The sequence below is a fragment of the Micropterus salmoides genome, unplaced genomic scaffold, assembly GCF_014851395.1.
Source record: "Micropterus salmoides isolate LMB-PRFRI ecotype aquatic unplaced genomic scaffold, ASM1485139v1 Ms_hic_scaffold_13, whole genome shotgun sequence".
Classification (NCBI taxonomy): Eukaryota; Metazoa; Chordata; class Actinopteri; order Centrarchiformes; family Centrarchidae; genus Micropterus; species Micropterus salmoides.
This window is the reverse complement of record NW_024040374.1, coordinates 29,491,461-29,516,890: the sequence shown is the minus strand read 5'-3', so window position 1 is coordinate 29,516,890 and position 25,430 is coordinate 29,491,461. Positions and strand designations below refer to the sequence as shown.

The window sequence follows — 25,430 nt, the reverse complement described above, 5'->3', positions numbered from 1 at the left end:
GTACTTAGTTACTGTATTTTAAAGTACTTTTACTTTACTGGAGGTACTTTTCCATTTTATGCCACTTAATACGCAAATATTGTACTTACAAAATAATATAAATCAACTAATAAATTACGATAAATTGTCTTAGATTACCCAGCTGCTATTAGCCCCACCTTACACTTGAATACACGACTTATTATAACCCAGTAATAATTTTCCTATTTATTCTGCATGATGAGTACTTTTTTGTTTGATACTACTATATTTTAATTCTAATACTTACATACTTTTACTTAAGTAAATAGTAGTAGGCCTAGATAGATTTTAATTGCAGGGATTTAGTATTTTACACTTCAGTAAAATACTTATTTTGCCTCAACATCATATACTGATGCAACTTTTTTTAATATCTCAACCTTAAGTTAATTGGTGTGATTTTGAAAGCAGCTGTCGGGTCGGAAATAAGGACCGGCCGGGCCAGTAAAAGACCTGGTCCCTACCCTAACCAACGTAATAAACTCAATAAAATTACTCTATTAGATTTCTTCTTTAGTCAAAAAACGGCGTAGTCAAAAACTTCACTGGAGACGGTCAAGAGTCGGTGCAAAAGAGTTTATTCCAATAAAGGACAGATAAACCCGAGCAACATCCCTGCAGGTCTCAGGATGGAACCGAGTTGGTGGTCAGCGAACATCGCCTTATATTCACCTTAAGCTCCACCTTGTCCCTCCTTTCAGGTGGGCGTTACATCTTAACTCCTCCTTATCTCCTCCTTCTAGGTGGGCGTTACACCTTAACTCCACCTATGGTGTTCGCTGACCATTCCTCCCCTTTGGTGGATCTCTTATCCTATACCGCCATCTAGTGGCCTTTTTCTTGTACTGTTTTACCAAATTAACCCTTTCATTAATGTTACAATTTCCACTTTTTAACTATTATTACATGTAATTATTATTACCATTTATCTCTCTTTATATTTTTTACATTACTGGATTAGAAATCCACCAATATGTTTCAACTTCAGTCCCACCGTATTTTTTTTAAAAGTTATACAGGCATAGTTTGACACCACAACACTTACAATCGTATTTTTTAAAATAATTAATAAGGAATAACATATTTCATACATGTATAACGTGATTCAATGAACAATTACATGATTTAGCAATGCCAATCATGAGAGTGCTTTGTCTCATACAAGTTTTCTTTCGGCAGCGCAGAGCTCGGTTTCATGCAGTACCTAGCCGTACCAGATGCCATAAATCACAACATGTCATGATCTCATTCTTGGCTTCAGTTCGCGATGATCTCAGCCCTGGCGTACGTGACTCACTGCATGTGCCTTGCTTCTAATGAGTGGGTTATGGTTGGCTAGGTTTTGCCTGCGCGGCCTGAGCAGCTTCTCTGCTCATGTAGGCTCATTAAAAAGCACACGTTCATGAATACACAGAGTATAGGAATAATGTATGATAAACACACAGAATATGAGAATAAAATATGAGTTTAAACTCACTCCTTAAACACTCAGTAGGTATACACTCAGTAGTAAAACACTCAGTAGTTTAAACACTCAGTAGTACACACTCAGTAGTCAAACTTCACACTAAAAGAATACTCAGTAGTGAAACACTCAGTAGTTATAACATATTTCAAACCATTGATAAGGTGTATAAATATAGAAAAAGAACCTAACAATCAATCTAGGAATTAGGCCTTATTCAACATCAATCAATCTAGGATTTAGGCCTTAACATATTTAGGCCTTATTCAACACTTCCCTCCTTTGCGGCTGTTAGGCCGCACATTCAATCACCTATACTGTAATGCACAGATAAATGGGACCTACTATCCCGTGATTACTGGTTCAACACGTAGATAGCACACTAATGAGCTGAATACGTGGATCCTCCAACTTGACTTGTGTTGTGCAGCATTTTGGCAATAGTGTGAAGTAGTGCTTTTGAATCATGGGGTGTCACTGAAAATTAAGTTTCAAGGCCATGTTAGCATCGTAAGATGAAGTGTGGATTAGGTAACAATAAAAGTACCACCCATGATCTTTGGTTCAACACATGTCTGCATCCGGATCCAAACAGCACTTGTATCTTAATATGAGAAAGAAGGAAAATGTAAAGCAAATATGTCCTCGTTCTGGTCAAGGGGAATCATTGACATTAGAGTGCCTACCGCCGAGACTCAGCGGTTCAACATGTGTACATGTGTGCACAAGGATCCAGGACCTTACATAAACATGTGTACTAGTTACTTTGGCGTGTGCTGTTTTTTGGCTAACATAAGTTTAAGCAAGCTCAAAACTTCTGTGCATGAAATGATTATGTGCGTGAGCTGTTTTCTTGCTATAATATGTTGTGCAAGCATAAATCGACGTAAGAGGTGAAAATTGGCAAAGTTAACACTTAGTGATAGGCACATAACAAACAAATATATAAAAACTTCCAGTGATGAGACTAAAAAATGTCCATCCCTAGAGGAACAGTTACTTCATCTGGACGATGTACATTGCTGTTTCCAGTTGCTCACAGCGTTTCCGCAGTTATTCACAGCGTTTCTCCAGTTGTTCACAGCGGGTTTGTAGGGTGTTACAACATTCTCTCAAGAGTTGAAGGTCATGTTGCTTGGCGGGTGCTCTGCGAAGTTGTCCCGTCTGCTGACGGAGTCTTGTTGCTATGCGGCCCAAAGCTCGGCGTCTGTCTTTCCTACGGGCGGCGATTGTTGCAGGCTGCATCTCACTCAGGAGTTGGTTGAACTCTTGTAGGGGCATCTTACCCCAATAATCAGGATCCCCGTCAGTGGTGGCTGGGGAAATGTCCCCTGGAGTGGAATCATCTGGTGCTTGTTGTGTTGGAGATGCAGAATCATTAGGTGTGTGTTGTGTTGTAGATGTAGAATCATCAGGTGTTTGTTGGGTTGTAGATGTGGCAAGGGAATAGGCCAGAATTCGTGCACTTCGTCTAAGGGGTCGTGTGTCCTCCGGGAAGTTGTGTTGCTCAGTGCGTGGTGTGTCGTCATCGCTTGGCTGTTGAGGAGAATGAACTGTGGGAGATTTCCATGGCAGTGGCATTGGAGCCTGTGGTCTTGGATCCGGCGTGGTTGGACTATATTGATGTATGGAGTCCGTAGAATATCCATCAGTGAAGCTCATGTCTGAGGTGTGTGGGGAGGCTGAGCGTGGACGTGCGTCAGTGGAGGTGTGAGGTCCCTGCTGCTCCGTAATCCCCATTGCAGCTTGTCCTGCTGCCAGGTCGGCTAGTGGTACCAAAGGATTGTATGGATCCGTAACTTGACTTGGTGCATCTTCCCCCTCTCTGTCTCGGCATCTAAATACCACGAGACGCTGTAGACTGGGTAGAGAACGTGGTAGTGCACACCAATCAGGGGGTGGAGTTTCTTGTGCGTCAAGGAGCTGAAGTGATCCCTCAGAGTTAATAAAGAGATTCTGATGTGCGCCCTGCTGTGCAAGCATCTCTCTGACATGATGACATTGTTGGGATGCCATGTCCCCTGGTTCATCAATGCGACGTGGAGGTACAACTTGATTCCAGTTAACCGGTGGGTTCGGTGGTTGTGAGCGTGGTGGAACTGGCGCGGTCCACATCTGGCCTGGAGAGTGTGGCGTTGGTTGAGTGAGTAGTTGCCTTAGCATGGATCCTGGGGGTGGCAGCAGCCCAAACCCTCCTTGGGTCGGCATAACTGGCGGCCATGACCCTGACGTTGATGGCAGCGCACTGTTAGGTTCCATGGTAGACCATGAGTATGGAGGTGGCGGTGGACGTTCCTCATGCACTGACTGTGCGGTGAATCCTGTGCTGGCCAAAGTAATCTGATAATTGCTGAGCAATGGTGGCCTGGGTTGAGGTTGTGGCCCTAGTGTATAATTCTGGCTTCTCCAGTACTCCCAACTTTCCTGACTCTGCCCTAACTGAGGGGAATAATTCGGTTGGTTGCCTGCTCCGGCATTTCCTTGTCCTTCAGCCATTTTTGTATCTATTAAAAGAATAACAGACAGTTAGTCCTCTATTGGCACAACGTTATGTTTTGGGCAGGCTCGGTATTTAGTAGTGGGTTTCTTCCCTGTGTGTAGGAGGCGTAGACATAAGTGTCGCCTATGCATTGACTCACATTTTTCTGACAATTGCCTGAAATGATCACTGCCCTGTCTTGTCAATGCTGGGTAGGTTGTAAACAAAGTTGTGGTACCTGCCTGAATGCTAATTACTTCCTTCTCTGTTGTGGTAACTAGGGGCATGCAATAGGTCTTATTTACTAGCTCGTAGGTATATGACAGCTTTAGCTTGCTACATCTTACAACTAATCCTGTAGCTTCCTGATATACTCTTGTTGTCCATCTTTCACAACAAACAGCAGTTAAACAAAATCTGTAGGGTGGAGGCAACAAGGGGTAATCTTTAGACTGAACTGACCTGTGATAGTGTTGTAATTTTGTTTTGGAGTTTGCTAGTGTTACCGGTCCATATGGTAACATGTCTAAAAGGGGTTGTAGTTTCTCATTATATTGTTGGGCTTTCCCTCTGTTTCTTTTACCTGGTCTATTTCTATTTCGTTTTGGTTTTTGGTCTTCTGTCATTTTGATTCAATTTATTCCTGAGCTTGCCAAATGTCCTGATCCATGATGATGTACTCATTCTCACTCAAAGATGGTTTAGATGGTGCGGATGGAATTGCCGGGTTTCTATATGCTGATGAAACTTCCATCCCGACTTTTATGGGCCTCATCTCTATCCCTACATCCACATCATTATAGATGTGGAGCGGATACTGTCCTGTGACTAATGACATCATTCTGTCTATCATGATCCTGATCAAAGGGAATTGTTCATCTTGTTTAGTGACTCTAAAAGCTTAGTAAGATTCCCTTCTTGTCCTGTGTTCATGGGTATTACTGTGCAGCACTCATCTCCGAAGTATTTACATACACCCTGTTCCTCTGCTAACATTGTGTCTAGTACAAACCTGTTCTGTATTGCCATCAGTGATGTAGTATGTAGTTGCTCGCGGACAGTTTCTATTGCCGAGATTGTCCAATTCACGTATCTTTGATGATTCCACCAAAGATAGGATATCCAACGACTGTTTCGCGCTATGTATTGTGCATTTATGGCTTGGCCAAGTAGGGGAATTGACCGTGCTATTTGTCCAGATATAATCCAATCTTCTCCTATGGCTCGATGGTCTGACGGCACACCGCGTGGTTCCTGATTCCAAGCTACATACACCTTGTCTTCTTTTTCAAGCTTCAAGCTCCTAGCTATACGTTTTGATTCTGCTATGTTTTCTTGACTGAGCACTGTTATCTGTCCTGTTACCATGACTGGAGCACATATCCCAGTCCAATGTGGTGGCAGCTCTACTTTCAAGCGATCGCTGTCATCACATAACCAGAAAATGTCTGCCATAGCATACGTGCCTCCACCTAGGAACGGTATGGGGATGTCGGCATCACTCTGATTTCGCTGAACTCTAAATGGAGCATAATCTGCCACCACCTGTTGGCATTGAAACTTAGCTTTAGCGGTTGTATCGCATTTATCGTGTGCAAGTACTGTTCTGCCATTCTCTACCTTTCGCTTGCGGTGACATTGTACTTTGGCTTCTGGTCCATTAACCATCATTGTCTTAGTATCTACTATGCAAAATGGGAATACTGTGCTTTCATTTCTGACGGCCGTCTGTGGTACCCAATGTTCCAATAAAGGGTCCATGTAGGATGGACAATTAGTTCTATTCTGTGACCATCCGTCAAGTTTCTTTGCCATCATTCTTAGCATGCAATAAGCAAAACAATCATTGCGGTGTTGGCACGCGCGCAAAACTTATGGGCAATATTTGAGGGACTCTCCTGCCATTGTAACAGGATATGCAGGACTGTGAGCTAACCTGCTGAGCAGAATATTGTAGCCATTGACGAAACATGTTTTCTCCCTGTATCACGGGTTTTACTCTCGGTTTGGTTCTAGTCTGTTGTATACTGGCTTGGTCTTCTGTAATACCCTGGGTTGTCGTCTGTTAGGGCTAGGCTTCAACGTTGCTTTTGGCTGATCATCTGCCAGTCCTTCGTTGTTGGCGTGGCAGAGACTTAATCAGCTTTTGGGCTAGTTGCCTATCTACAGTTGTTCCTGTTACTTCATCTGTACACCTGTTGGAGCTCCAGCTTGCCGTTATTGCCACCACTCCTTCAGCTTCGCATTGTCTATCAGCTGGCTGGTTTTCTAATATGTTACCTCCTGGTCCTTGAGTCAGAATCTTTTTTAGCGTGGTTGTTCTTACATAAGTCAAATTTAGTTTGTCACTTTTTGGCCATTTACCTTCCTGTACTGCTACTGTTGCTACTGCTAGTGCACATTCAATCATCTGTCCCTGTCTCGGGGGACCGTTCTCTTTCTGAGGAATCATATCTGGAATCTGACATGCTAGTAGTACTAGGACTGTTGTCACTGCTATCCACATCACCAGCTGCTTGTCTTGGAGTTTCTGTCTGTCCCTCTTCTGGGTCTGTTTCTTCAGGCTCTGTTTCTGTTCTTGCATAGGGACTGTCTCGCTCTGAACCTGATTCTCCTTCTGATCCTGTTTCATGTCCTGCTTCTGGGCCGCTTTCTGTCGGACTTGCGTATGTACCCGAACCTGTACATGACCTTGGGGTTGCTCTTGTACTGGAACCTGAATCTGACCCTGGTCCTGACTCTGTGATTGGGCTTGGTGTTGGTCTTGGGATTGTGTCTGCATAGGGACTTGGTAGTGAGCTTGGCTGGGTTTCTGCAGTTCCTTGTTCTGCTCTATCTCCTTCTGAACCTGAGTCACCTGATTCTTCTGATTCATCGATATCTCTATCTGATCCTGACTGTCCTGCTGAATCAAGGGGTGTACTATCTGCATCTGTGACATCTTCTCTTGGAGGTAAGGATCCACTACTGGTTGCGCTGTCACTGGTTCGTCTAACGCTGGTCCGTTGGCGGCCAGTCTGTCGGATCGTCTCTCCCCCTGCAGGGCGGGCTCACCGCTCCTTTGTCTGTCTCCCTCTGGGCTCTGGGATCGTCTATCTCCCTGCGGGGCGGTGTCACCGTCCCCATCGGATCCCGTGTGCCTTCCTCCTCTGACTGCCTCAGTTGCTCCTTCTGGCTCATTTGCTCTGCAGCAGTGGTTTAGATGGAACCAAACGTTCTTACCTTCTACTTTTAAGGCTGATGGTGTAGCAAGGACAACTTTAAATGGGCCTTCTCGTCTGGGTTGGTTCCACTTTCTTTTGAACACCTTGACGTACACCCACTCACCAGGGCGTATTGTTTGTTGGCGCTCTGGTATGGCAGCGTCTCTTTCCTCAGTGGCTCCTTTGACCTGTTGGAAGATTCTAGTTAAATGCTGAACATAACTTGAAAACTCATTTTCTAACTGTTCAAGAGATGGCCCTTCATATGGACCTCTCAAGTATGGAACAGGCATTGGCCTCCCAGTGCACATTTCATGCGGTGTTAGATGCGTTATTCTGTTAGTTTGCGATCTCATTGCCATTAGTGCTAGCGGAAGAGCATCCACCCACTTTAGCTTACCTCTGCTGTCCTCTATTATCTTAGCTAGTTTTGCTTTCAAAGTTCCGTTAGCCGTTCCACTGTCCCTTGTGATTGTGGATGATATACACACCCAAATCTTTGTTTAATGCCCAACATTTGGAGCATTGTCTTTATGACCTGTGCTACAAAGTGTGGACCGTTGTCTGAACTGATCTTGTCTGGTAAGCCGAATCGTGGAAAAACTTCCCTGCATAAGAACTTTGCCACTGACTTGTAGTCTGGGCTGGCGGTTGGTGTTGCTTCAATCCATCTACTGAATCTGTCAACCACTACTAGGATATACCTCATTCTGTTTACCCTCTCTGTCATGTCTACATAGTCTATTATAAGATGTCTAAACGGACCATCTGGCGCTGGTATGTGAGCCAGAGGGGCTGAGAATGACTTTCTTGTGTTGAAAAGAGCGCAACCCTGACATTCGTTCAATGTTCTATCTACGGTGGCTGCCAAATATGGTGACCACCATACTGCCTGTATGCGCCTAAGTACCTGTCCCTGGAACAATGGTCTGGTCCGTGAGCGTTCCTTATAGCAAAGCGTGTTAAACAAATAGGCAGCACAAAATGGCCATGTGGACCCCTCCATAATCCTTTCTGGGGTCCATCCTCAGTTACTTGTCTGGCCCCTTTCTTTAGCCACATGGACTTCTCATACACGTCAGCTGCTTCTTGTGCTGCAATGAGAGATGACAAATTTGTAAGTGGTTCACAATCCTCAACTGCTACCATTGGACCCATAACTTCTCCTACTGCGGCTCGTTTAGCAGCTTCATCTGCCTGGTTGTTACCTCGAGCTATCAGAGTGTCTGTTTTTTGATGTGCTGGACACTTTATAATTGCTACTGCGGTTGGTTCATGGATTGCTTCTAATAATGCAGAGACGGCTTCTCCATGTATTACCGGAGTTCCATCTGCTCTGCAGAACCCTCTCTGTTTCCAAGTGTTGCCATGTACATGACACACTCCATATGCATAAGCTGAGTCTGTGTATACATTCAAACGCTTTCCCTTTGCCAGCTTACAGGCTGCTGTTAGAGCCTTGATTTCTGCTAACTGTGCTGAACATGGTTGAGGTACACTGGTGGTTTGAACGTCTGTAAAGGTATATCTTTGTTTAGCTGTACCACTGCATATCCTGCATGATTACCTGTGGCGTCTCTGAAACAAGAGCCATCAACAAAGAATGTCAAATCAGCTGGGATTGGTTGATTGTGCAAATCCTCGCGTATTCTCATGAACATGTCTGTTACCTGTATGCAGTCATGTGGTGTTCCATCTACTGGCAGCACCATACGTGTTGCTGGATTCACTGTGTTGCACCGTTGATTGTGAGTTCTGGTGCAGACAGGATGACTTCGTATCCTGTTTTCCTAGCTTGGGTTAGAACAAATCGAGGACTGGTGAGCAGAGCATGCAATTGATGGGACGTATACAAAATCACTGGGTGTCCCATTGTCAAGGAAGAGGCTTTTTGAAATGCAAAAACTGCTGCTGCCAATCCCTGATAACATGGTGGCAGTCCCATCTCAATGTTATCCAGTTTTGTACTGTAATATGCCAGTGGTTGTTTACCTGTTGGTGTGTCTTGCATTAGCACGGCACTCGCAAACCCTGATCTCTCAGCTACATACAGATGGAATGGTTTAGAATAGTCTGGATTGCCCAGTGCTGGAGCAGAACGCAAATCCTGTTTTAGTGCTTGGAAGGCCCCTTCGGCTTCCTCAGTCCAGTATAACTGGGCTGATTTGACTGCCTGGCCTGCTGCTCTTATCATAGCTCGTAATGGAGCTGTTTTTATTGCGTAATCGCAAATCCACGAGCGACTATACCCTGCCATGCCTAGAAATGAGAGCATTTGTCCTACTGTTTGTGGTTTTGGTATCTTAGCTATAGCCTCTATTGTGAGTTGGCTATCAGTCTCTTGTCTCCACTCAGTTTTCTACCTAAATACTCTACTTCAGTCTGACAGAATTGAAGTTTGTCCTTGCTAACTTTGTGCCCTCCTTTGGCCAATGCTGACAATATCGTCATGGTATCCTCCTCACATTGTTGTTCTGATGAACTACATATGAGAATGTTGTCCACGTATTGAATCACTGTGCTTTCTACCTCTAGATGTTGTAAATCTTGTGCCAGTACTCTGTTGAAGATTGACGGACTCTAAACAAACCCTGTGGTAGGGGCTATAAGTTATCTGGTGACCGTCAAATGTGAAAGCAAACAAGTACTGTGACTCTGGGTGTAGTGGCACACTGAAAATGCTGACACAAATCTATCACTGAGTACCATTGTGTGTTTGGTGGGATGTTAGAGAGCAAGGTGTGTGGGTCCGGAACGACAGGTACTTCTGCATCTACAATGGCATTTATTTGTCTTAGGTCATGAACCAATCGGTAATCATTTGAATGTGGCTTTTTAATTGGGAAGATCGGTGTGTTACAGGGACTCTGTGTTTTGACCAGGACCCCAGCCTTCATCAGACCCTCAATTGTAGGTCTGATCCCTTCCGAGCATGCTGTTTCAGTGGATATTGTCTTTGGTATGGCAATGTGATATCTTTTCTAAGTTTTATTTTTACTGGCTGTGCTGACTTGACTAGTCCTACATCTGTTTTGTGTTTTGACCACAGTTCCTGAGGTACTTGATTTAATAACGCTCTGTGCCTGTCGGTTACCATCATTACTAGAGGTAATCTCTTATCCTGAGGTCCCCTATCAACTATCACTTTTTCTGCTATTCCCTCATCGACTGCTGTCAGTGTTATTCTCATACATTGTCTATCTGAGGCAATGTGTATGTTTGCATCATGTGTTTGTGTCCAATTTGGTATCTGTAATGCTCCCTTAACCATTGGTCCTAAATCATGGGACTCATAACCTTCTGACACAAGCAAGGTCACGTGTGGGACAGAGCCCGAAACCGCGAACCAGTCTTGCAGTTCTGGTGGGAGGATGACAGCAGCCGCCGCTCCTTGTGGTCCTATGTACACGTTTTGGACTGTCAGATAGTGCAGAGTCTTGTTGATCACTTCATCCCATAAGGTTTCATAATCTTGGTGTTGCTGTCTTTCATCATAATGGAGGGTGCAATGTAGTGGCAACTGGGGCCTTCTGCCGATTTCTCCTAGATGTGCTTTTGTATTCTGTGTTTCCCATAGTTGCTGCAGCCGGGAACGCAGCTGAAGTTTAATCCAATATACCTTGGGCATGACTCTGTATTTTTCTTTTACTTCTTCTTCGTATGGCTCTTCTGGTAATCTGGTTAGGGGCATCATCCCTGCAGTGTGTTCTGCCACTCTGTAGGTTGTGTGATCTTCTGGAAACTCTATGTGCAATCCAGTTGGGGTGCACATTATTTGAGCCTTTAATTGACAGAGTAAATCTCGTCCCATCAGGCACATTGGAGTGTTGTCAGAGTATAATAATGGTGACACAATAGTTTTTCCTGCAATCTTCATTGGTACCGGCTGTGTTAAAGGTATTATTTGTGTTTTCCCAGAGAAGCCTACTGTTTTTACTGATGACTCTGAAAGGGGGAGGTTTGAGCCGGATTTTCCAATACAAGAGTATGTGGCTCCAGAGTCTACCATAAATTGGTGATCTTCATCATAAATCGTAACTGTCATGGTAGGCTCTTCTTGTGGTCGTGATGAAATGGCTATTCCTATTAATTCCCCCTCAGGCTCCTCTGGGCTCCCCTATTGCCATCCATACGTCGGCCCTTCCCAAGGATGGGTTTCGCAGTCTCGTCGTGGTGTCCAGATTCTCCACATCCCCAGCAAGTGTTCAACGCCCCTTGTGGTTGGTTAAGCTGTGGATTGGATTGTGTGCGACGCATTGGTGATGGTCCCATTGGGCCTCTCCATCCTCCACGTCTATTTGGGCCACCTCTGGGTCTCTGCTGTGTCTGGTATCGGTTGTACCCTCCTGCACTTCCTTGAGGTGGATAACCTCCTTGTGGCTGGTAGTTTCCTCGCTGCTGGTAGCTCTGTTGTGGATAACCCTGCTGTGGGTAGCCTTGTTGTGGTGTGTACCCTTGTTGAGGTGGCACAGGGTGCACACCTCCTTGTGTCATCATTGGGGGTACCTGTGGTGGCTGTGCTAGTGTCATTGGTTGCGTCGTTGCAGGTGCCTGCGGTGCCACAACTACAGGAGGAGTTGGCTGAGATAACTCTGCGGTCACCACTGGAGCTTGTGTCTTGCTCTTCTCCTTCTTTGCTTTAGTTAATTCATTCAGTTGTAATTGGGTCAATTTGGTGGCCAAGTTTTTGTTAGCTTCTTCTTCTCTTTGTTTTTCTTTTCTCCAATTTTCCACATGATGTACAATGTGTTCAGAGAACAATGGCCATTCCATCTTCATGAGTCCAACCACATTGTCCAGTCGCTTCTGGACCTCTGGAGGCATAGTTTTCTTTATCATCACTTTAAACAGGCTTTTCGTGGTGTCATTGGTGTTCCAAGCACTTCCAGTTTCATCTCTCCACTTCTTCTGAAGTTTATCAGGAACTTAGTTGGACATTCATCGTCCTTCAGCCTTTCACCATCCAGTTTGGATGGATCCATTTTCTCCGGATACAGTCTTCTCAGCTCAGCCCACACTCTAGTCCGATGTCCACTAAAGCCTATGCCATCTGCCATGTTTCCTTTCACTACCAAAGGTAGTTTAGCTGCGTTCATGATGTCTTCCGTGGCGTGTTTCCCCACGACATGCATCAATAGGGCTTTGATGTCTCCTAACGCCAGTGTCACTCCTGCTGTACTCTCTTCCAGTGCTGTGATCCACTTATTGGCACCTTCAGTTAGATCTGGCAGTCTGCTGGCTAGTCCCACCATGTCAGCGAATCCCCAGGCTACATATGCCGTTTGTCCTTGAGCCTTTGTTATCAGTGGGCACATGAGTCCACGATGATGCTCCTCTTCCTCCTCATATTCTTCTTCCTCCTCTTCTTCTTCTTCTAGCAGAGGAATATGTGTAGCACGTGATCGCTTCTTCTTGGGAACTGTGGGTACGATTCTTCTTCCATTCCTTAGCACTTTTACATAATCATTAGTGCCATTAATCTGTTGCAGTTGTCGATTGGTCATTTCATGCACTCTGGTTTCCACATTCTCCAACACTTTTTGTGCTTCTGCATGTGTTGGACTCTCGGTTGTCATGATGCCACTTAGTTCCATTCTCACTGTGTGTGGAGTGCTTGTTAGCACTCTGTCTGAATCTTTGCGGATTTTGTCCCACTGTGCTAGCAGCCTTTTTTCTTCTGCTTCCAGCCTCTCTCCGGATGGTCTCATCCAGTGTTTTCATTTCCTTCATGCGTTCTTCTCGTGTCTTGGGGCTGGCCTGTTCCCATTCTTGTTGTCTTTTCAGCCTCTCCTGTTGTTGTTGCTTTGTTGTGATTGGCAAATCTGACAGCTTGAGTGGGTGTATTCTTCTCCTCCAGCTGTATCTCTGCTGGTGTGTCTTCTGCCACTGTCATCTGGTTCCCATCTTTCTTTCTTTGGTGATGTCTGGGCACTTACTTGCTTGCTTACTATGCTTCCATGAAGGTGCCTTGTAAAGGCCATTTTAGTTTTCCTTTTGTTCTCCCATGCCACTTTTTCATGCATTTTTCAATAAATTCTTTTTGATCCGGGTGATTGTTTATCACCACTCCCATTGGAGTTGCAATCCCTTGTTCCTTCACCATTCCTGCCCCCATATAGCCCTGTCTTACACTATGTGCTGTTCTACGTATCTCTGGTTCCTCGTCTGTGTCTTTAGTTTTTATCGTTACCAGTATCTTATCTACTGTAACTCCTGGCTTATATTTCCTTTCCCTTGTGGGGTTGTATTCTAATCTATCCGTTCCGTCTCCTGCTGGTGTTTTTGTAATACACCCAAATTTGCCTGTTTCCCAGTTAACTCTCCTAGGGACTATTGTGAAGCTCAGTCGTGGATTTGAGGTCACTCTATTGCGCCCTGGTATACCATACCCTGCGGGCAGTCCCAATGCTGGACCTAAAGGTATGGCTACAGTAGCACTAGGGTTGTTGCACAACCGCTCCAACACTATTGCAAGTGTCTTTGGTGTCCACCACCTGCGTATCACCTCTTTCCACGGCACGTCAGGAAACTCGTCCTGCACTTGTGCCAAATTAATGAATTTTGTCAACTGCCACAATTTCTGATTTATCTCCTGTTCAGTTTGCCATTGCTCTACACCATCCTCATCCTTACAGGTTCGTTCCAACCAAAAATGTGTTCTTATTCCTTGTGTTCCTATATCTCCTTCCTGTGTGTAGTGTTCTGGCAAAAATAGCTCGTCTTCACTGCTATTTCCCTCTTCCATAAACTTTATCTCTCCTCTAAAGATATTTTAGCTATCAGTATTCTTTTCTTCACAATATTTAATCAGTATTGCTGCATCAGGAGCCTTTAATAATATTTACAAAATTTTAATTGTTAAACAACTCTTTTCACACTAGTCAATCAAATTAATATATAGACATTATTTATTTTACACGCCTTTCACTACTCTCAGACACTCAATTTTAATTTTACATTTATTAAATATTTTCAAGTATATATTTACCCTTTTCACTCTACCTATTCTATTTCAGCAGTATTTACATGCATGTGCGTCCTCTGACTCCTATCTCCTGCCGGCTTCTGACTTTTATGTACACTACCTAGGTTTTTCAGCTGAACTAGTCTGATTCACTTCCTCAACACAGACTTAATTTACACTGCCTAGGTTTTATTTCCAAATTAATTAGCCTGATTCACTTCCTCAACACAGACTCAATTTACTCTGCCTAGGTTTATTTCCAAATTGGTGGACCTGATTCACTTCCTCAACACAGGCCCAATTTACACATAATTAGCCTCTCAATCCACTTCCTCAACATGAGGGCTTAGACAGAAATGATACACTTCCTCAACACAAAATCTGTCTTTATAAATCGCTACTCAATCCACTTCCTCAACATGAGCGCGTAATACTTCTTTTATCTTTAAGCACGCTTTATTCTCCTATCCTGCCGCAGTCCTATTTAGGCTCCTAGCGGTAACGTGCTATAGTACATCCGCCCGTTCAGTCCGAACCTACCATCGAAGAGCCCCAACACTCAGTTGAAATCCTGCGATATAAGCCACGTGATGACTATTTTATTAGCCTATTTTTGCCCATGCAGCCCCGAGCCAGTAAGTTTCGTATTTTAGTAAAATATTTATACTTAATTTACTGCTTTTTGCACTCAAAATTTATTCTAGGTTCAAGATTGAGGAGACTTTAAGATTCACACCTGGGCGGAAAATCCCGTATTCAGACACAGTTAAAATGCAGAATTTTGGTTAAACAGGTATTCTGCTTACCTTTTCTATGTGGCCACGTGTCTCAGATACAGGCTGTCCGTCCCGGTCAGAAACTCTCGGCCTCTGGACTCAATCTCCTGGCTGGCCTCGCCAATTGTCGGGTCGGAAATAAGGACCGGCCGGGCCAGTAAAAGACCTGGTCCCTACCCTAACCAACGTAATAAACTCAATAAAATTACTCTATTAGATTTCTTCTTTAGTCAAAAAACGGCGTAGTCAAAAACTTCACTGGAGACGGTCAAGAGTCTGTGCAAAAGAGTTTATTCCAATAAAGGACAGATAAACCCGAGCAACATCCCTGCAGGTCTCAGGATGGAACCGAGTTGGTGGTCAGCGAACATCGCCTTATATTCACCTTAAGCTCCACCTTGTCCCTCCTTTCAGGTGGGCGTTACATCTTAACTCCTCCTTATCTCCTCCTTCTAGGTGGGCGTTACACCTTAACTCCACCTATGGTGTTCGCTGACCATTCCTCCCCTTTGGTGGATCTCTTATCCTATACCGCCATCTAGTGGCCTTTTTCTTGTACTGTTTTACCAAATTAACCCTTTCATTAATGTTACAATTTCCACTTTTTAACTATTATTACATGTAATTATTGTTACCATTTATCTCTCTTTATATTTTTTACATTACTGGATTAGAAATCCACCAATATGTTTCAACTTCAGTCCCACCGTATTTTTTTAAAAGTTATACAGGCATAGTTTGACACCATTAAAACTTAAACACTTACAATCGTATTTTTTAAAAGAATTAATAAGGAATAACATATTTCATACATGTATAACGTGATTCAATGAACAATTACATGATTTAGCAATGCCAATCATGAGAGTGCTTTGTCTCATACAAGTTTTCTTTCGGCAGCGCAGAGCTCGGTTTCATGCAGTACCTAGCCGTACCAGGTGCCATAAATCACAACATGTCATGATCTCATTCTTGGCTTCAGTTCGCGATGATCTCAGCCCTGGCGTACGTGACTCACTGCATGTGCCTTGCTTCTAATGAGTGGGTTACGGTTGGCTAGGTTTTGCCTGCGTGGCCTGAGCAGCTTCTCTGCTCATGTAGGCTCATTAAAAAGCACACGTTCATGAATACACAGAGTATAGGAATAATGTATGATAAACACACGAATATAAGAATAAAATATGAGTTTAAACTCACTCCTTAAACACTCAGTAGGTATACACTCAGTAGTAAAACACTCAGTAGTTTAAACACTCAGTAGTACACACTCAGTAGTCAAACTTCACACTAAAAGAATACTCAGTAGTGAAACACTCAGTAGTTATAACATATTTCAAACCATTGATAAGGTGTATAAATATAGAAAAAGAACCTAACAATCAATCTAGGAATTAGGCCTTATTCAACATCAATCAATCTAGGATTTAGGCCTTAACATATTTAGGCCTTATTCAACACAGCAAGTACTTCAACTTTATTTCATACTGCTCTTTGATCTGTAGGTGGGTGTGTACTTAAAAGGAACAGAGAACAATCCAGGGTACGTGGCCGTCTACTTCTACCTGACCTCAGGCCCAAACGACAGCAAACTCAAGTGGCCGTGTCCGTGGCAGCAGGCAACTATGGTCCTGATGGATCAGCAGTCTGACATCAGACAGCAAATGAACATGCATCTAATGCTCACCACCGACCCTGACGAGATGTTCTCTGATGGTAAGAGTACGGTGGATAACTTGGCTATCCACTCATTCTGAATGGATTTTAGTGAGTTGTGTTTGTCAAACAGGGAATGACAGCTCACCTGTTTCTCTCAGGCACAAAGTACTACTGGGACAATCCCAGGAAGGTGGGCTCTAAAGTGACTGAGTCTGATGGCAGCTTTTACTATCGAGGACCAGGCTTTGGAACAACTGCCTTCATCACCCACAGCAGGCTAAAGAGCAGGAACTTCATCAAAGGAGACGATGCCTTCTTCCTCTTCAGTCTGGAAGGTGTGGAGTTTTTCAGACACTAATTAGACCACGAGACAGGACCAAAATATCACACACAGCTATACTGTATATCCAAGATCTCCATCACAGCTGTCGTCTACTTTGTCCTCAGACATATCAGGTCTACTGGTATCTCAGCCTCTTCCCCGCTCTGCAGTCCATGCTGATTCCAGTCTGATGAAGGCTGCAGACCAAGGTGCTCCACAAGGAGCTGCTAATAACCCCACAGTGGTCATAGCGATGGCAGGGTCTGCGGCAGCAGCCATGTTGGTGGTGTTCATGCTGATCGTAGTGAATGCCTGGAGGGTGAGGAAGAGACGGCAGGAGAGTGATGAGGTGTTGATCACAAAGAACATGCCTGGATTCATGGAAGTGAGTTACATTAGATCATTCACATAATTCTAAGTTAGGTTAATAATAATTTACTGTAAACTCTAAAGCAAACTGTAAACTCTTAGTTTCTGTTTGGAAAATCTGAGCTAAATGTCTCTCTGTTTCATTACAGGAGAGAACATCTCTTCTCATCACTCCATGATGTCCCAATCAAAGAAAAATAAAATCAGCACTTACTAGAAGAGAGAGGGCATTACCAAATGATCTCTATAATCAGAGTGTCACCTGAATCCTTTTCTTGTATAATCTGAATTTGTTGTTAGAAATAAAATATATTCTGACAGCATTCATGTTCAACTTATTTCTTCCCTTTAGCAAAACTTCGTCATTACCAGTCAGTGAGTGAGTGATTTATAGTAATGTGGTTACTTTCAAGGGTACCCACATTTGTTATAACAAATGAAGTCACAGCCCGAAGTCACAGCTACGGGGTTTCACTCAGCGACACTCTTGAAAGTGACGGCTTTTAAATCAGTCTCTCTCCCACTGCGCTTAAACACAGCAAGCATCTGTCTTCTCTGTCTTTTCACTGCAACTCTACATCGCGATGTAACGATATATATTATTACTTTAAAAAGTAACGGTGACAGTGAAACCTTTTCTCATACTGTGATGGTAAACTTTGCAATCAGTCTACACTCCACCTGCGTGCCGAACCGTGTGGAGGGAGGTGGGAGGGTATTAACATGACAAAACAATACGTTTCAAACCCCCCCCCCCCCCCCCCCCTCTATTTTTTTACAAATCGCACCCTGTCATAGCCTGATAAACAGATAACATGGACAAAAAAGAGGATCCATATGAGAATTTGTAAGTACAGCACGGGTCACTCAGCCTGAGAGAGAGGGAGAGGGAAAGAGGTGTGTGAGAATCCATTTCCTGTAAGCTAACTAATAATAATAACGTTTTTAATTTTAAATTAAATTTACAAAGGAAAGTTTTCAATTAAGGTTTTTATTTCATGAAAAATTCCCCCCAAAATAATTGTTATATTTATTACACTACTACACCACCATTACATTTTTCCTGTCCGCACCCCCAAGAGGCACCTCACACACCTCCAGGGGTGCGCGCACCACACTTTGGGAATCGCTGCTCCAGAATAAATGTAATACATATCCATAAGACATCAGTTAGGGTTGCAGCTACTATTGAGGACACCAAGTCCATAATACTGTCTACAAGCCCTGCATTCAGCTGGTTCCTGTTCAGTTTTACAATTGAAAGAGATAGGGGAGACTGGGGGCAATTGTAACATCTCAAATTGCACCAATCAGAAACAAAACAGAACCATGAAACTTATCATGAACGCGCTCTGTGACCATCCCTCTCTGCCTGCCGAAGGACAAGCCGATGAGACATTCTTGTCAAAGTTTTTCAGCCAAGAGTCATTTTTGAGCTATGAAAGTAATTTTTTTCATCTACAGTATTTTTCTCATACTGTCATAGCAATTAATATCTATGAATTTAAATCTTTCTTTTTTTGATCATCATTCTGTTGTCTAACATTTGATATCTTTGTCAAATATAAACTTCATTGTTTCTAGCCAGCAGGGTAGCTTGTCATGGAGGAGTTACAGAGACCAATTAAAATAGTGTCGGGCTTAGAAACAACATAAAAATATATGTTTGCTTGTGGTCATATATATATATATATATATATATATATATATATATATATATATATATATATATATATATATATATATATATTATACATTATATATAGTCCAATAGTATATCTTTGGCATTTTCATTCTGGGGACCGGGGTTCAATTCCCACCAAGAGCCAATTGCTCATGCTTTCAATATCTTCAGTGTTTACAAATGTGAAGTTGTCACAATGTTAAATACTCTAATAATAATCTATCAACATATTTATCAAGAGATCAACATTGTTTAGATTTTGGTTTGTAATAGTAGCATTATATTGAAGCTCAATATAACAAAGAATAGATGATAGCATCTTTCTAATAATGTTCAGTTTAAACATTTATATATATGAATGATCTATAACCTACTTTACTAGGGGCATAGTCCAGAGGTTCAAGTTTTTGCCTCTCAATTTGGGGATCCATTTGATGGGGAGGTCGCCTCCGATGATGTGTTGAGGGCAACTCAATGCTATGACATTTGTCATGTGTCCTTGTACCACTTAATAAAAAAGAAGTTTCAAGCAGTAATATCAATGGATCTTAAATTGTTTTAACTATATCTATATTCTTGGTAGTTTATTTTGATTCTTGGTATCTTTATGAAGGAATTATGTGTGTTGTTACAATTGCAACTGTAGCAGACCTCGGCTTACATAGTCACGTAAAATTTTAATACAGTTATGGAAATTAATATTTCCGGGAATATTAATTTATACCTCGAAAGCACCACCTAAAGATTTGCTTGTCCGCCCAAGGCTTTAGGTCCTTGAGTATAGCCTGAGAATTATACGAAGTTCGGTTAATTCATTAGTTGTTATTCTGAAATCGTAAGGTCAATCAGTCAGTCTCAGATCTGAGCGTAAGTTCTATGTATAGGGACTCTACATTCTGAATAACACACACACATACATCGCTGTGCTCAAGGTGAATTTATTAACTAACAAAAGAGAGTACAATTGTGATTGATGTGGTGATTACAGGGATAACAGTTAATATGACAACAAGGAGGTACTAACACAGGGTAGCCTATGTAAGGTTCGATTGAATTTCAGTTTATTGTAGAGGGAGAGAATTCTACGAGTATGAGGGAACACCAACGAGTCACAGAGTGTTGTTTGTTTTGGCCTACCGTTGCCGCAGGTCCCGTGGCGAGGCTCGACTGCCGGTTGGCTCGGGAAGTCGGTTCTGGCCCGATCCCAGTGGCGTTTTCGAGTTGGATTGAAACGCGCTTGCAGCAACGGGCTGTCAGCCAAGGCTTTTGCTCTGATCTCAGTTCGTTTGGTGTCGCTATAGGGCCCACTCAGGGTTCTGTCGTCAGAGCCGTGGTTTCATTTATTCAAGGCCATAAATGAAGGCTTCTGAGTTTCTGGTCCAAAGTTGCTCACAACGGTCGGATGAGGTTGCAACAACAAAATCAAATAAACGCACACATTCACCGTAGGTTCGCGAGGCTTCAGGAATATAGGCTATTTAATGTTGCTGAGGTTAAACAGGCATCTCCAAACAGAATTAAAAAAATCAAATCTCCCGCTAAGAAGTTTGGGATTCAGGGTCGTAGCTTTCTTTTAAGTACGAAACGAAAATCGGAATTTCAAAAGTAAAGGAAGTGAAGAGAACGTATACGTTTAGTTTCAAGAAAGTTTAAAAAAAAGAGTTTTCTTTGAAGAGGAAGAAGAAGCTGGAACAAAAGACAGCAGGGCCTTTTTATTGATCCCGCTAGGTAGTGACGTCAATGTTGGGGATGGTCTCCCAACGTTGCTAAGGTGTTAACTTTTTGGGATAAAGAAATATACGTTGCGCGTATTTCCCTTTGATCTCTCTCTCCACAATATCGACATTTGGAAAAATACTTAATTCTAAACATTCGGATAAAGACAGTTAAAACAAGGCTAAACACTATGGAAAAAGGTTATAATGGTTATATAAAACGTAACAAAGCTTGATTACCTGTCCTCAGTATACTTGCTGGTTACTGGTTTTAACTCATGAGACAATTTAGATGTAAGCATGACAGTAAAATTTCGTTTATGCAATTACATGGTGATAGTTAGGCCTACTTAGCAATTCTGTCAGTGTAAGCTGAGTTTTAAACACTTGCGTGTTATACCTTTCTTGTCCCCTTGGTGGCGCTCGGGTAACACAAGAAAAGAGTAGACATTCCACTTTAACTGAGAGGCTGGTGATGCATATGAGCGTTTCCATGGATAATTTAGTAAGAAATTGTATATGAAACATTTAACTAAAGCATTAGTTAGCATTGAATAGACAGTGATTACTAGGGAGTAACAGGAATGACTTAAGACAACACAGAAAGAGGTTAGAAAACTAGTTCAAGATTGCTTTCTTATGGGTCTGCTAGTCTTCAAACATCACTAAAGGATAACAACAGGGTTATTACTTACTAAACTCAGAGGCAAACACCGCTGCTCACTTAGCAAGGTTATTATTTAAACAGAATAAACACAGTTATAATGGAACTTGCTTGGTTCGAGAAACAGGGGTTTTTATGGTCTCTCTTCTCTGCATTCCTGGCTTTTCGCACAGGTTATCAGAGAATGAAATGGTGGTTTGTGGCTCAGCCGTTCTGTGGAGAGAAAAGAGTCAGGTTGAGGCTGGAGGTGACCTGCTGGAGGGAGAAGGGGTCAGATCGCCCCTTTTCCTGTCCTGTGGACTGTCTTTAGTGACACCTTTACGGCTAGAAAGGTTCACTAAGGCTCTTTGAATACACAATCCTTAAGCGATTCATTGTCTGATTGAGTCTCTTTCGGTCCTTACCAACACTAGGCGATGTCTCTGGGTTTTACATGTGAAAAGGTCAACTCTTGGGGAGGGAAATTTCCCTCCCTCTTTTGACACCATCTGACCTTCTTTGAAGTGCGTCTGGTTGAGTTCACAACACAACCCATATGCTGTTACATTCGCCCCTGCAGGTAGGGGCAGATGTAACATTTTACATCAAGTGTTTGAATCAATATTGTGACTTTAATATTGTTTGTAAAAACATTTGATGACTGTTAACAAGTAAAACACAGGTACAAGTTACTTCTATAAAAATTGTATCCAAGTAGTTCAAGAAGTTTTTGAGTTACAACCAAGAAACCAAAAATTGTTACAATTGCTCCCGGTCTCCCCCTACTACACACCTGAACTTACATCTATCACAAGATTGTCAGATCAAGGACGCCTTTCACATCTGACACCAAAGAGCATCTCTGAAAAAGAGGATATTATTTCAATTTCCAAGGGTAAAACCTTGCTGAAGCTGCTGTGAGGGTTTGCCATTCATCTGCCAGATGCTGAGTGTAGTTCCAGCAGCAGCCACAGAGAGGCACCACACACAACAGTATTGGTCAGAGTGATTGTAAAAAGGGATTACGTACTGACCCCTGTGTGCAATCTAAACAGTAAATAGTCAAGTCATGTTGTTACACATAACTGTAGAGATGGGAGGTGACCGACAAAGGAAGCTGTGAGCAGGTCTGAGGGGTGAGGATGATGGACGTTGGAACCCGTGCTTGAAGTGGAAAAACATAGGTGCCAGTACTCCCCCTCCCATCCTCAACCACAAGATAAAACTAGTAAATATTATAAAATTAACGACTTTGCGCATTAACCACTTAATTTGCTGCATTCTGAACACATTTTCTGCACCATGTTATGGAGGAAATGACTTATAATAATAATAATAATAATAATAACAGAATATAATTCAGTTATCAGCTTTTGGACAATGTAAATTTGTTTCTTCTACAGTCCCTTCCAAACGGACTGGAACAGTAAGGCAAATTCCTTTGTTTTTGTTGTTCACTGAAGACATTTGGGTTTAAGATCAAAAGATGAGACAAGAGTTCAGAATTTCAGCTCTCATTTGCTGGTATTCACATCTAGATGTGTTAAACAACTGAGGATATATCACCCTTTGTTTGAACCCACCCATTTTTCAAGTGAGGAAAACTATTGGAACATGTGACTGACAGATGTTCCTTGTTGCCCAGGTGTTGCCTTTTAGGTTAATTGTCCAAACATTAAATGTCTCTGCATGACTAGTCTAGGTTTTCATCCTTGGTTCAAACCTATAAAGACTGCATGTCCTTTTAAAGAGGATAAACCAACATGAAGACCAGAGAGCTGACCAGAAAAGCAACCATTGTCAAGCTGAGAAAAGAAGGACTATCGACCAGAGCCATTGGACAAACATTAATCACAACAATTTGGAATGTCCTGAAAAAGAAAGAAACTACTGGTGTACTGAGCAACAGACGTCCAACAGGTCGGCCAAGGAAACAACAGTAGTTGATGACAGAAATATGGTGAGAGCTGTGAAGAAAACCCCCAAAAATCTGGAAGTGACATCAGCAACGACCTCCACAGTGCAGGGTGAAGGTATCACAATCCACTGTTGGAAGAAGACTCAGAGAGCAGAAATATAGAGGCAACACCACAAGATGCAAAGCACTCATCAGCAGGAAGAATCAGAAGGCAGATCGAAATTTGCAAAGAAGTACAGAGATGAGCCGCAAAAGATTAATCTCTAGCAAAGTGACCAAAGTGTGGAGAAAGAAAGGAACTGCTTATGATCCGAAGCATCCAAGGTCATCTGTGAAGCATGGTGGAGGTAATGTCATGGCTTGGCGTGCATGGCTGCTTCTGGAACAGGCTCAGTAATATTTATTGATGATGGAACTGATGATGGTAGCAGAATGAATTCAGAAGTGGACAGAAACATTTTGTCTGCCAATTTACGGAGAAATGCATTGAAACTAATGGGGAGGAAGTTTATCATGCAGCAGGACAATGAGCCAAAGCACATTGCCAACAAAACAAAGGACTTCATCAGGGGGAAAAGTGGAAGGTTTTAGACTGGCCAAGTCAATCAGCTGACCTTAACCCAGTAGAGCTGCATTTCACCTCCTTAAGAGGAGATTGAAGGGAGAAACACCCCGAAACAAACAAGAACTGAAAGAAGCTGCGGTAAAAGCCTGGAATAGCGTCACAAATGAAGAATGCAACAGTTTGGTGATGTCGATAGGTCGCAGGTTTGAGGCAGTCATTGCCATTGCAGCTCTCGAGGGGGCAGCTTGCGGCCATTGCGAGGCCCTGCCCCTGAGGGTGCTGAGGTCCCGTGCGGCTCTCTTTTCCCAAAACGGCAGGATGCGCTCTCCCCGTGGATCGGACCCGGCGGTCGCTGAGGCGACGCGACGGCTTCGGTCACGGGATTCCCAGCGGCATCAGGATTGCCGAGGCTTCCCATGTCTCGTCTGCTGACTCCGACTCCCCTCGGTCTCGTTCTCTCCCGCTCGAGGTATGAGCCAGGAGAGGCTGCAGCTATCCGGCTCTGAGGAGCTGGACATGCTTAGCGTCATGGAGGAGGAAGACTTCCGGGAGAGAAAAGCGGAGCGTTATCAGTCGGCACCCAGCTATGACGAACTCCTAGAGGTGGTGACGCGGGCAGTGAGCAAGCTCCAGCTCGATTGGCCGCAGGATGTACCAGAGACACATGCTATGAGCAAACTGGATGAGCGCTTTCTGCAGCGCCGTGCGCCACCTTCGCGCCGTTCTCTGCCGTTTTTTCCAGACTTGCATGATGAGTTGTGCAAGTCATGGGATAAGCCCTTCTCAGCTCGTCTGACTACTCCCCCGCTCTGGGTCTACAGCGACGTAGCGGGACTCAAGGGGTTTCGCTATGAGATGATGCCCCGGGTTGAGGATGCTCTGGCTAGCTATCTTTCGCCTGGTCATGCATCATCCCTCAAAGAGCCGGCGCTACCTACCAAGCCATGTCGAATGACATCTGCTTTGGTGGGCAAAGCTTACATGGGAACAGGACCCTCTGAGGAGGATATTGCTGAGCTCCGCCGAGCTACAGACTTGTCACTAAGAGTCACAAGGGATTGGTTCGTCACGATAGATCTACAAGACGCATATTTCCACATCTCCATCCGTCCCTCTCACAGGAAGTTCCTGAGGTTCGCCTATGGGGGAGTGGCATACCAGTATCGGGTTCTCCCATTCGGCCTAGCACTCTCTCCTCGCGCGTTCACCAAATGTATGAATGCAGCTCTGGCCCCGATGAGGCTCCAGGGCATCCGCATACTGAACTATATCGCTCATCCTGGCCCAGTCTTGGGAGTTTGCGGTTCGGCATCGAGATGTCGTCCTCGGCCACCATCGGCGTTTGGGGCTGCGGCTCAACACGAAGAAGAGTGTACTGACACCCGCCCAACAGACTACGTTCCTAGGGGTGGTGCGGAACTCGATGACGATGCGGGCCCACCTGTCGCCTGCACGCGCCGGGTCCATTGTGTCCTCAGTAACCAGGATGAAGCTAGGCTGCTCCATCACTGTGAAAGACTTTCAGAGAGTGTTGGGTCTCCTGGCAGCAGCGTCCAGCGTAATCCTGTCTGGCCTGCTGCACATGACAGCCCTGCAGTGGTGGTTAAAATCCAATGGATTCTCCCCGAGGGGAAATCCGTTCCGTCTGAT

General features: G+C 43.6%; 1 protein-coding gene across 1 annotated transcript in view; it reads left to right on the top strand.

Annotated features, from left to right (window-relative positions):
• LOC119901238 (meprin A subunit beta-like) overlaps positions 1-17,448 on the top strand; it is a 31,018-nt gene extending 13,570 nt beyond the window's left edge. The window contains exons 12-15 of the mRNA XM_038716824.1: positions 16,411-16,621; positions 16,723-16,899; positions 17,012-17,271; positions 17,405-17,448. Coding sequence (XP_038572752.1) covers positions 16,411-16,621; positions 16,723-16,899; positions 17,012-17,271; positions 17,405-17,434 — 678 coding nt within the window. The 3' untranslated portion in view covers positions 17,435-17,448. The remainder of the gene's footprint in view (positions 1-16,410; positions 16,622-16,722; positions 16,900-17,011; positions 17,272-17,404) is intronic.
• Positions 17,449-25,430: the final 7,982 nt, after the last annotated feature.